The sequence below is a fragment of the Salvia hispanica genome, chromosome 4 (assembly GCF_023119035.1).
Source record: "Salvia hispanica cultivar TCC Black 2014 chromosome 4, UniMelb_Shisp_WGS_1.0, whole genome shotgun sequence".
Taxonomy (NCBI): Eukaryota; Viridiplantae; Streptophyta; class Magnoliopsida; order Lamiales; family Lamiaceae; genus Salvia; species Salvia hispanica.
Window position 1 is genome coordinate 10,324,333 of NC_062968.1, and position 13,258 is coordinate 10,337,590.

Sequence of the window (13,258 nt, forward strand, 5' to 3'; positions counted from 1 at the left end):
CGAAATTGTCATTAGCTCAGAATCAGTCGGGCATCAATAGAATCTGTCAAGATTATTCGATTGGAATATCCTAGAGTGACAGAATGTTTTGAGTGATCAAAAGATCCTCAAATAGTTTCTGACACAAGTCATCGCCTAAAGTAATAAGAAATGACTACAAGAAGGTTTAACTGAAAAATAGAAAATCTTCAGAATAATAGTCGTTGTATTACTGTTAGAGGAAAGTAACATGATAGATGACGAAATGGGAGAGGCTGAATTATCAACAAAGTTTGTTTAAAGCGAGAAAAGATGCTTTGTGAGTTGGATTGACCTGTTTTATAGAAGGACAAAGTACATGACAATGCAACTTCTAAGTAAGAGATCTTGATCCAGTTAGGTTTTTGTTGCAGTGGGAGCTATTAATGCTCAACTATTATTTTATGGTTGATGCTTAAGGCATCATAGTATTAAAATAATATAAGTGCGACAAGGTTGAGTATTCAACAACACATCAACTTCTTAATCATTGAATGATAAAGTATCTATTGCTCTTAGTCTTAAGGCCAAGAAAATACTTAGCAATTGTTCGAACTGATCTAGACTATCAAGATTTTAACATTTCGTTAAATAGCTTGAGAGTTGAGAAAGTCTGTTTGATGCACTATGAGTTAGAATCATTTGATTTTTCAAGAGATTCAGAATACTTATAGAAGTGCAACATAGAAAGACTAGCCAAGTCTCAATGGTTTACACCATAAGGAGACGAGCAAAGGGTTATGATCAGTAGTGGGAGTCTAATCTCCACTAACGAATCCAAGCATTCATCTAATGAATGGGATACTTATGTAGGAATGGAAGTCTCTCTAAGACAAGTTTGATTAAGTGATGAGTTGAACTCATTAAAATCTTATCATTGATGTGATAAACATTAAAGAAACTACCAACATCAGTACCTTCTACAAAGCACAAAAGTGTCCAAGAAATTGGAGTTGAGTACTGAGGCATGTTTTAAGGTTTGTCCCAAATGATGTAAGCTTATAAGTTCTGTAATCTTCAAAGATATAATTCTTGTATGAAGATCAAGAGATGAACTTCAAGCCTAACAACGTGACAACTCTCAAAATAAAGAGAGAGATATCGGATTTTCCACATTACCAAGAAGTCATACCATTAGAAACTTTTGCACTAATAAAATCAACTTCAATACCTAAGATTGTAAGAACCATGTCGTAGTGGGAGCGTTCCACTGGAACACAACAAGTTCATGGGTCTAAGAGTGTCGTAAGACTCAGTCTTAGATTAGCTTGAACATAATCCCTTAAACTACAATGTAGTGTTGGTTAATTTGGATAATCATCTTTGAAAAGGTGATAGATATCATATTACAATCTAAAATAGACAACATATTTTACAAGTTGGAATTTGACTTGTGTCCTTAACAGTGTTGTAAGCACAAGGAAGCTGAAAGTGCATTACATATGGTATTATTGGTACTCTACGATGATGAAATCTACAAAAGTTGCAAACAACTAAGATTGGCATCTGGCGTAGGAAACTGGTTGTCTGCCCAGTTTAAGATAAAGGATTTAGGAGAAACTAATTACATTCTTAGCTTGCTAGAAAGAATGTTGAGATTCTCTTAGGAATCCTATATCTACACAGCACAAGGAAGTTGAAAGTGCATTACATATGGTATTATTGGTACTCTACGATGATGAAATTTACAAAAGTTGCAAACAACTAAGATTGGCATCTGGCGTAGGAAACTGGTTGTTGGCATCTGCGTAGGAAACTGGTTGTCTGCCCAGTTTAAGATAAAGGATTTAGGAGAAACTAATTACATTCTTAGCTTGCTAGAAAGAATGTTGAGATTCTCTTAGGAATCCTATATCTACACAGCACAAGGAAGTTGAAAGAAAAAATACAATCTCCCTCAATCAAATTATATTGTCACAAATTATGAAAGATTTGAGTATCATTGTGTGTTTTTGGACCAAAATTCTGACAGTCTACATAATTTAACACTGAAAAACTGCTTCTTACTACACCACATCTATTAAAATGTAGTTATCTTAATTTGATCTAGTCTTCCTCTTCTTCTTCTGCATCTTGTACGTCTCGTACAGATTTAGAGACTGCCTTGTGCGGTCCATCTCGGATCTTAACCTCTCGTTTTCTTGGATATCGCGTAGCAATGAGAAGTGTTTGGAAAGTTTACTTCTAATTGCATTTTCATCAATTTCATCTGAAGAATTTAGGTCTAATCCTTGGACAGGCACGCTGTCGCTTACCTTTCTCTTGTTATTGGTTCTTTTTATGGCACTAGGTGTGGCAAATGACTCGTTTTCCTTTAATAACTCCGTGTACGCTTGTTGTGGAGAGGCATGGACACGAAAGACCTGGTTTGTGTTGGCGTTCATGGTTGAGATAGTGGCCGCGATTGATGAAACAGAAGGGTGATAGTGTTTCATCAGAAGGTTAAGCTCCCAAAGGACTGAAGCTAGTGCGCCACAAAGGTTCGGGTCCAGCACTTGAGGTTGGAATTTTGCAATTGCACCAGCAACAGATCCACCTCCAGCATCGTTTTCCAACAGATTACGGCATTTAGCATTCTTCTGAAGAAGATGCTTCACAGTGACCACAGCCATGGACTCAGCCGGCCTAAAGCATAATGCGAATGTAGCCAACCGCTTTATAAATGCAGCAGCTCGTTGCATATCATGCTGTCTTTCATCGCACAGCATTATCTTCAGGGCTTCAGCCAACAAATCCCCATCATCCCTTCCTGGCTGGTATTCGAGTATAAGATTGTATAACTGGATAAAAAACTCCTGTAGATCAACATTCAGAGCATCTAGGTTGTTCCTCATCACTTTGAAAGCAACAATACAGCACCGTAACCGTTCCGACACTGTTAGCTGACAAGAGGAATTCTCGGAATAATCTGCGGACTTATTGCCATTCCCAGCAAGTTTTCTCAGACATTGCATGAGATCAGCCATAAAATCCAAGTCAATTAGATGAGCAAACTTTCCAATTCCATTCAAACAAGGATCGAGTAGGGGATGGCTTCCAAATGCACCATGTACTGAACCTTCAGATTTTGGCTGCACAGTATGTTTTAGTACGCGGAAGAATGTCTGAAATACAGCAGAGAGAGTTTGTGACTGCATTTTCCTTCGCTCTTGGGGATCTTGATCAGATGAAACGGCTTTGTAGTCTGCATTTACCTCCTCTCTAGTCTTTGACATCATCTCTTTCCTACTCTTCTTCCTGTCATTTTCCGGCTTTTGATTTGACTCATCCGAACCTTTTCTCTTCTTGAATTTTTTGTATTTTGCTTTTTTATCCATATCAGATCTTTCTGGTTTTCCAAGATCCTCATCGAATGACAGAGACAAGAAAACTTCTAAGGAATCTGGATGCAGTTGGCAGTTGTGGCTTTTTACAAGTTCTGCAATCCTTCTTACAGCTTCCACAGTAACTTCACCACCATGTTTGCCTTCATTAGTGAAAAGTGACTTCACGGCAGAGCAACAAAGTTTTCTTATAACATCATCTTGGGAACTTATATCTTTAACAACGGCAGCCAACAAGCTCTCACGATAGTTGAAGTGTGGGACTGCTGCAAGCAAAGTACATAAGCAACGGGTGGCCACAAGTTGATAAGCTGTTTGTTGCTGCAGTGCTACCAACTTCTGAACATAAGCCTTGTATGCGGACAAAAGCGTGGACTCATAAAATCTCATCTTCTTAACATCCTTTGAAACCTTCATCTCTTGTTCCTTTTCAGTAGGCAGCCTGATCCGATAACCTGGAATGATGTCTTTGAAGACAGCCAACAAAGATTTAAGCCCAAGTATGACAATGGTACTGTCTCCATCTTTTGAAATCTCCAGCATCTCTTTTAAAAGCCTAATATTGGACTCTGGATCAGCAAGTAGAGTGGTACCCAACTCAGCAAACTTATATTTCTTCTTCTCATTTGCTTCTTCAGCTGTCAGATCTTTTTTCACTTCATCCAATACTTCTTCCTGAGGAGTTTGCTGCACTTCCTCCTCCTTAGCTTGTTTCTTCGCCTCTTTCCTCAATTTCTTAGTCTTCAACCGTTTCTCTGCTTTCGTTGGCTTCACCAGAGCTGGGTCCTTAATCGATTCCCCAGACTCTTCTGCAGCCTCTTTTGGCTCCTTCACTACTCTTCTATAGTATAACTGTCCATCCTCCGTTTTCAACAGAAGTGCATCAATCGGATCAACCTCCAACGTATTCTCTTCTTTCTCTTTGTTTTCCAATTTCTTCCTCAACTTCTTCTCATACAACAGTTCTAGAGCTCCTTCATTGGCATCAGCCACTCGACTAACATGCTTGTTGGACCAGCTGATCCTTGGCAAGAAAGAAATGGTTTTTAAGTCCTCTCGCGGCAGTGCCGAAGTGAGCCACCTTGCATATGCCGATGACATCCTAATCTTCACCCAAGCGGCACCAGGGTCTCTCCGTCGCCTCAAAGCTTGTCTTCATGACTACACAGCAGCCTCGGCCCAACAGATTAACATCACGAAGAGCAGCTTTTATATCACTGAAGCTCACGAGCAATGGGCTGCGATTATCGAGGTGGAAGGGGGGTTCTCGAGAGGGTCTTTCCCCAGACATGTTCCAATTCCTACGGGAAAAAATTTCAAAGAGAATCTCCGGGTGGGCTCATAGACACTTATCCTTCGGTGGGCGGCTGACTCTCATTAGGAGCACGCTTGAAGCGATTCCAATTCACCTTTTCCAAGCCATTGAGCCCACAAAGACTGCCCTGCACTGTCTTGAACAACAGTTGGCTTGCTTCTTTTGGGGTGCCACCAATGAGAAGAAGAAGACGCCCTGGATTGGATGGGAACAAATTTGTCTCTCGACGGCGGAGGGGAGTCTTGGGATTAGACGGTTCGAAGAGGTCCTCCGAGCCTTCAGCATCAAACTCTGGTGGAGATTTAGGGAACAAAACTCCCTGTGGGCTACTCATATCTATAGCAAATACTGCTCCAAAAAATCGCCAATGACCGCACACTCCTCGGGGTGTAATAGCTCGACGTGGAGAAGACTTACTAAGGCCTGGCCCCATGCCAACCCGAACATTAGATGGATCATTGGAGACGGCAAAGTTCTGTTTTGGGACGACATTTGGCTGGGTGAAAGACCGCTGAGAGAAGTGGTTTTGGACACGAGAGGGAACCCCCGGAGCAGAGTCTTGGACTTCTGGAGCGAGGGCACTGGGACCTTGCGAAATTGTCATTAGCTCATAATCAGTCGGGCATCAATAGAATCTGTCAAGATTATTCGATTGGAATATCCTAGAGTGACAGAATGTTTTGAGTGATCAAAAGATCCTCAAATAGTTTCTGACACAAGTCATCGCCTAAAGTAATAAGAAATGACTACAAGAAGGTTTAACTGAAAAATAGAAAATCTTCAGAATAATAGTCGTTGTATTACTGTTAGAGGAAAGTAACATGATAGATGACGAAATGGGAGAGGCTGAATTATCAACAAAGTTTGTTTAAAGCGAGAAAAGATGCTTTGTGAGTTGGATTGACCTGTTTTATAGAAGGACAAAGTACATGACAATGCAACTTCTAAGTAAGAGATCTTGATCCAGTTAGGTTTTTGTTGCAGTGGGAGCTATTAATGCTCAACTATTATTTTATGGTTGATGCTTAAGGCATCATAGTATTAAAATAATATAAGTGCGACAAGGTTGAGTATTCAACAACACATCAACTTCTTAATCATTGAATGATAAAGTATCTATTGCTCTTAGTCTTAAGGCCAAGAAAATACTTAGCAATTGTTCGAACTGATCTAGACTATCAAGATTTTAACATTTCGTTAAATAGCTTGAGAGTTGAGAAAGTCTGTTTGATGCACTATGAGTTAGAATCATTTGATTTTTCAAGAGATTCAGAATACTTATAGAAGTGCAACATAGAAAGACTAGCAAGTCTCAATGGTTTACACCATAAGGAGACGAGCAAAGGGTTATGATCAGTAGTGGGAGTCTAATCTCCACTAACGAATCCAAGCATTCATCTAATGAATGGGATACTTATGTAGGAATGGAAGTCTCTCTAAGACAAGTTTGATTAAGTGATGAGTTGAACTCATTAAAATCTTATCATTGATGTGATAAACATTAAAGAAACTACCAACATCAGTACCTTCTACAAAGCACGAGTTGTGGACAGAGCGTCTCTAGTCTAGCACATCACAAGGTGTAATGTTGTTCCAACGTGTTGGAAAAGTGTCCAAGAAATTGGAGTTGAGTACTGAGGCATGTTTTAAGGTTTGTCCCAAATGATGTAAGGTTATAAGTTCTGTAATCTTCAAAGATATAATTCTTGTATGAAGATCAAGAGATGAACTTCAAGCCTAACAACGTGATAACTCTCAAAATAAAGAGAGAGATATCGGATTTTCCACATTACCAAGAAGTCATACCATTAGAAACTTTTGCACTAATAAAATCAACTTCAATACCTAAGATTGTAAGAACCATGTCGTAGTGGGAGCGTTCCACTGGAACACAACAAGTTCATGGGTCTAAGAGTGTCGTAAGACTCAGTCTTAGATTAGCTTGAACATAATCCCTTAAACTACAATGTAGTGTTGGTTAATTTGGATAATCATCTTTGAAAAGGTGATAGATATCATATTACAATCTAAAATAGACAACATATTTTACAAGACTTGCAATACTACCTACAGGCTGTGTCAGTCAGTGGGAGCAAGTATCCTTGCAAGTGTAAATGTGGATATCAAATGGCTAGACAATGACAATGGGTTATGCCCAGAGAGAATTATCTTCTCGCTATCGTTGTGCCAGGATTTATTCGATCATATTGTCTGTTAGAACTTACATAAATAAATCATCTACTAGAACATTCTAATGGATATGTAATTAAGGGCAAGAAACGCATGATTGGAAGCTTATATAGACCTTCGTGGTCTTAGGCAAGCATCTAAATCAGAGGATATGTGTTTTATTAAAATTGTCAAAAGTTTGGAATTTGACTTGTGTCCTTAACAGTGTTGTAAGCACAAGGAAGTTGAAAGTGCATTACATATGGTATTATTGGTACTCTACGATGATGAAATCTACAAAAGTTGCAAACAACTAAGATTGGCATCTGGCGTAGGAAACTGGTTGTCTGCCCAGTTTAAGATAAAGGATTTAAGAGCAACTAATTACATTCTTAGCATCTAAGTCCTTTTAAGATACTAGAACATTCTAATGGATATGTAATTAAGGGCAAGAAACGCATGATTGGAAGCTTATATAGACCTGCGTGGTCTTAGGCAAGCATCTAAATCAGAGGATATGTGTTTTTATCAAAATTGTCAAAAATTTGGAATTTGACTTGTGTCCTTAACAGTGTTGTAAGCACAAGGAAGTTGAAAGTGCATTACATATGGTATTATTGGTACTCTACGATGATGAAATCTACAAAAGTTGCAAACAACTAAGATTGGCATCTGGCGTAGGAAACTGGTTGTCTGCCCAGTTTAAGATAAAGGATTTAGGAGAAACTAATTACATTCTTAGCTTGCTAGAAAGAATGTTGAGATTCTCTTAGGAATCCTATATCTACACATTGCTTGGAACATTTTAGCATTAGAAATTCCATGAAAAGGTTTTATACCTTTCAGGATGGAATTGTCTTGTCTCTAGTCAAGTGTCGTTTGACTAGTTTCAGAGATAGTTGTCTCATGTATGCTATAATGTGTACTAAGTTTGATATTAGTTGTGCTTATGCATGATAAACGTATATCATATTAACCATGGCAAAGGACTTTGATTGAGGTAAAAAGTATACCATAGTACTTGAGAAAGACTAATTGCTATATTCTAGTTTACCAGTCATTCATGTAATGTCCTTGGGGTTACACTGACTTAGTTTTATGACTAATCAGTGATCGAGTAACTCATCCTCTGAATATGTGTTTACCTTAGGAGTATCTTCCTATTTGCTTTAATAGAGGCTTTCGAGACCGACCCCTCTCCGGATAATAGAGCTAATGTCAACAAGAACATTGCCCAATACATCCTCCTCTTGAAAATGGAAGAAGACTTTTGGAGACAAAAGGCGTCTATCCGATGGTTAAAGGATGGTGACAGAAATACCAATTCTATCAAAGTTGGGTTAAGCAGAAGAGAGCCCGGCTCCACATTCATGAGATCCACGAGAGAGGCCAGCTCATCACAGACGAGACGGAGGTGCGGAACTTAGCAGCTCGCTTCTTCCAAAGCCTTCTTGCACCGGAACCAATGGACCTCGCGGAGCCGGATTTAAACCTGATACATCAACTCCCGGATGACACCAATCTGGAGGGGCTCATAGCACAACCTTCGGAAGAGTAGGTAAAACGTGTTGTATTTGATATCTCGGGGGATAGTGCTCCGGGCCCGGATGGTTTCACGGCTACGTTCTACCAGCAGCACTGTTGGGGCATTGTGGAGGCTGTGAGGCAGTTTTTTAATGGTGCTTTCTTGCCGCGTAGCATCACCGCAACATCTATTGTGCTCCTTCCAAAGAAAGACAATCCGGAAGCATGGTCGGACTATCGACCAATTAGCCTATGCAATGTCTCAAACAAGATCTTTACAAAGATCCTTTCGGCAAGGCTTGCGCCGATTCTCCCCAAGGTAATCGCGCCGAATCAAAGTGGGTTTGTTAAGGGAAGATTACTGAACGACAATGTGTTGTTGGCGCAAGAAATGTTCCATGAACTTCACAGGAACAATCCTACGCCTAACGTTGCTCTTAAGCTAGATATGGCAAAAGCTTATGATAGAGTCCAGTGGTCGTTCCTCATTAAAATCCTCAAACGCATGGGCTTCCCTGATGCGTGGCTGAGCATGATTGAAAGATGCATTGGCTCTTGCTGGTTCTCAATCCTTGTGAACGGAGCGCCGGCGGGCTTCTTCAGGTCAACCCGGGGGTTGAGGCAAGGCGACCCCATTTCCCCTGCTCTTTTCGTCATTGCTGTAGATTATTTATCAAGAAGTTTGGACCAGCTGATCCTTGGCAAGAAAGAAATGGTTTTTAAGTCCTCTCGCGGCAGTGCCGAAGTGAGCCACCTTGCATATGCCGATGACATCCTAATCTTCACCCAAGCGGCACCAGGGTCTCTCCGTCGCCTCAAAGCTTGTCTTCATGACTACACAGCAGCCTCGGCCCAACAGATTAACATCACGAAGAGCAGCTTTTATATCACTGAAGCTCACGAGCAATGGGCTGCGATTATCGAGGTGGAAGGGGGTTCTCGAGAGGGTCTTTCCCCTTTCTGTATCTTGGGGTGCCCATTTATAAAGGCTTTTAAGCGTACAGACATGTTCCAATTCCTACGGGAAAAAATTTCAAAGAGAATCTCCGGGTGGGCTCATAGACACTTATCCTTCGGTGGGCGGCTGACTCTCATTAGGAGCACGCTTGAAGCGATTCCAATTCACCTTTTCCAAGCCATTGAGCCCACAAAGACTGCCCTGCACTGTCTTGAACAACAGTTGGCTTGCTTCTTTTGGGGTGCCACCAATGAGAAGAAGAAGACGCCCTGGATTGGATGGGAACAAATTTGTCTCTCGACGGCGGAGGGGGGTCTTGGGATTAGACGGTTCGAAGAGGTCCTCCGAGCCTTCAGCATCAAACTCTGGTGGAGATTTAGGGAACAAAACTCCCTGTGGGCTACTCATATCTATAGCAAATACTGCTCCAAAAAATCGCCAATGACCGCACACTCCTCGGGGTGTAATAGCTCGACGTGGAGAAGACTTACTAAGGCCTGGCCCCATGCCAACCCGAACATTAGATGGATCATTGGAGACGGCAAAGTTCTGTTTTGGGACGACATTTGGCTGGGTGAAAGACCGCTGAGAGAAGTGGTTTTGGACACGAGAGGGAACCCCCGGAGCAGAGTCTTGGACTTCTGGAGCGAGGGCACTGGGACCTTGCGAAATTGTCATTAGCTCACAATCAGTCGGGCATCAATAGAATCTGTCAAGATTATTCGATTGGAATATCCTAGAGTGACAGAATGTTTTGAGTGATCAAAAGATCCTCAAATAGTTTCTGACACAAGTCATCGCCTAAAGTAATAAGAAATGACTACAAGAAGGTTTAACTGAAAAATAGAAAATCTTCAGAATAATAGTCGTTGTATTACTGTTAGAGGAAAGTAACATGATAGATGACGAAATGGGAGAGGCTGAATTATCAACAAAGTTTGTTTAAAGCGAGAAAAGATGCTTTGTGAGTTGGATTGACCTGTTTTATAGAAGGACAAAGTACATGACAATGCAACTTCTAAGTAAGAGATCTTGATCCAGTTAGGTTTTTGTTGCAGTGGGAGCTATTAATGCTCAACTATTATTTTATGGTTGATGCTTAAGGCATCATAGTATTAAAATAATATAAGTGCGACAAGGTTGAGTATTCAACAACACATCAACTTCTTAATCATTGAATGATAAAGTATCTATTGCTCTTAGTCTTAAGGCCAAGAAAATACTTAGCAATTGTTCGAACTGATCTAGACTATCAAGATTTTAACATTTCGTTAAATAGCTTGAGAGTTGAGAAAGTCTGTTTGATGCACTATGAGTTAGAATCATTTGATTTTTCAAGAGATTCAGAATACTTATAGAAGTGCAACATAGAAAGACTAGCCAAGTCTCAATGGTTTACACCATAAGGAGACGAGCAAAGGGTTATGATCAGTAGTGGGAGTCTAATCTCCACTAACGAATCCAAGCATTCATCTAATGAATGGGATACTTATGTAGGAATGGAAGTCTCTCTAAGACAAGTTTGATTAAGTGATGAGTTGAACTCATTAAAATCTTATCATTGATGTGATAAACATTAAAGAAACTACCAACATCAGTACCTTCTACAAAGCACGAGTTGTGGACAGAGCGTCTCTAGTCTAGCACATCACAAGGTGTAATGTTGTTCCAACGTGTTGGAAAAGTGTCCAAGAAATTGGAGTTGAGTACTGAGGCATGTTTTAAGGTTTGTCCCAAATGATGTAAGGTTATAAGTTCTGTAATCTTCAAAGATATAATTCTTGTATGAAGATCAAGAGATGAACTTCAAGCCTAACAACGTGATAACTCTCAAAATAAAGAGAGAGATATCGGATTTTCCACATTACCAAGAAGTCATACCATTAGAAACTTTTGCACTAATAAAATCAACTTCAATACCTAAGATTGTAAGAACCATGTCGTAGTGGGAGCGTTCCACTGGAACACAACAAGTTCATGGGTCTAAGAGTGTCGTAAGACTCAGTCTTAGATTAGCTTGAACATAATCCCTTAAACTACAATGCAGTATTGGTTAATTTGGATAATCATCTTTGAAAAGGTGATAGATATCATATTACAATCTAAAATAGACAACATATTTTACAAGACTTGCAATACTACCTACAGGCTGTGTCAGTCAGTGGGAGCAAGTATCCTTGCAAGTGTAAATGTGGATATCAAATGGCTAGACAATGACAATGGGTTATGCCCAGAGAGAATTATCTTCTCGCTATCGTTGTGCCAGGATTTATTCGATCATATTGTCTGTTAGAACTTACATAAATAAATCATCTACTAGAACATTCTAATGGATATGTAATTAAGGGCAAGAAACGCATGATTGGAAGCTTATATAGACCTTCGTGGTCTTAGGCAAGCATCTAAATCAGAGGATATGTGTTTTATTAAAATTGTCAAAAGTTTGGAATTTGACTTGTGTCCTTAACAGTGTTGTAAGCACAAGGAAGTTGAAAGTGCATTACATATGGTATTATTGGTACTCTACGATGATGAAATCTACAAAAGTTGCAAACAACTAAGATTGGCATCTGGCGTAGGAAACTGGTTGTCTGCCCAGTTTAAGATAAAGGATTTAAGAGCAACTAATTACATTCTTAGCATCTAAGTCCTTTTAAGATACTAGAACATTCTAATGGATATGTAATTAAGGGCAAGAAACGCATGATTGGAAGCTTATATAGACCTGCGTGGTCTTAGGCAAGCATCTAAATCAGAGGATATGTGTTTTTATCAAAATTGTCAAAAATTTGGAATTTGACTTGTGTCCTTAACAGTGTTGTAAGCACAAGGAAGTTGAAAGTGCATTACATATGGTATTATTGGTACTCTACGATGATGAAATCTACAAAAGTTGCAAACAACTAAGATTGGCATCTGGCGTAGGAAACTGGTTGTCTGCCCAGTTTAAGATAAAGGATTTAGGAGAAACTAATTACATTCTTAGCTTGCTAGAAAGAATGTTGAGATTCTCTTAGGAATCCTATATCTACACATTGCTTGGAACATTTTAGCATTAGAAATTCCATGAAAAGGTTTTATACCTTTCAGGATGGAATTGTCTTGTCTCTAGTCAAGTGTCGTTTGACTAGTTTCAGAGATAGTTGTCTCATGTATGCTATAATGTGTACTAAGTTTGATATTAGTTGTGCTTATGCATGATAAACGTATATCATATTAACCATGGCAAAGGACTTTGATTGAGGTAAAAAGTATACCATAGTACTTGAGAAAGACTAATTGTTATATTCTAGTTTACCAGTCATTCATGTAATGTCCTTGGGGTTACACTGACTTAGTTTTATGACTAATCAGTGATCGAGTAACTCATCCTCTGAATATGTGTTTACCTTAGGAGTATCTTCCTATTTGCTTTAATAGAGGCTTTCGAGACCGACCCCTCTCCGGATAATAGAGCTAATGTCAACAAGAACATTGCCCAATACATCCTCCTCTTGAAAATGGAAGAAGACTTTTGGAGACAAAAGGCGTCTATCCGATGGTTAAAGGATGGTGACAGAAATACCAATTCTATCAAAGTTGGGTTAAGCAGAAGAGAGCCCGGCTCCACATTCATGAGATCCACGAGAGAGGCCAGCTCATCACAGACGAGACGGAGGTGCGGAACTTAGCAGCTCGCTTCTTCCAAAGCCTTCTTGCACCGGAACCAATGGACCTCGCGGAGCCGGATTTAAACCTGATACATCAACTCCCGGATGACACCAATCTGGAGGGGCTCATAGCACAACCTTCGGAAGAGTAGGTAAAACGTGTTGTATTTGATATCTCGGGGGATAGTGCTCCGGGCCCGGATGGTTTCACGGCTACGTTCTACCAGCAGCACTGTTGGGGCATTGTGGAGGCTGTGAGGCAGTTTTTTAATGGTGCTTTCTTGCCGCGTAGCATCACCGC

The 13,258-nt window shown here is 40.0% G+C and overlaps 1 protein-coding gene across 1 annotated transcript; it reads right to left on the minus strand.

The window, feature by feature from the left end:
* Window positions 1-1,896: 1,896 nt before the first annotated feature.
* On the minus strand, window positions 1,897-4,442 carry LOC125220335 (nucleolar complex-associated protein 3-like). The gene has a single exon (XM_048122496.1). It carries the CDS (start codon window positions 4,440-4,442, stop codon window positions 2,055-2,057), a length of 2,388 nt encoding a protein of 795 aa, XP_047978453.1. The 3' UTR covers window positions 1,897-2,054.
* Between the last annotated feature and the right edge of the window lie 8,816 nt (window positions 4,443-13,258).

Bases quoted from the DNA above. Each gene is read 5' to 3' on its own strand.
- LOC125220335 (XM_048122496.1), bottom strand. From the start codon at position 4,442: ATGTCATCGGCATATGCAAGGTGGCTCACTTCGGCACTGCCGCGAGAG.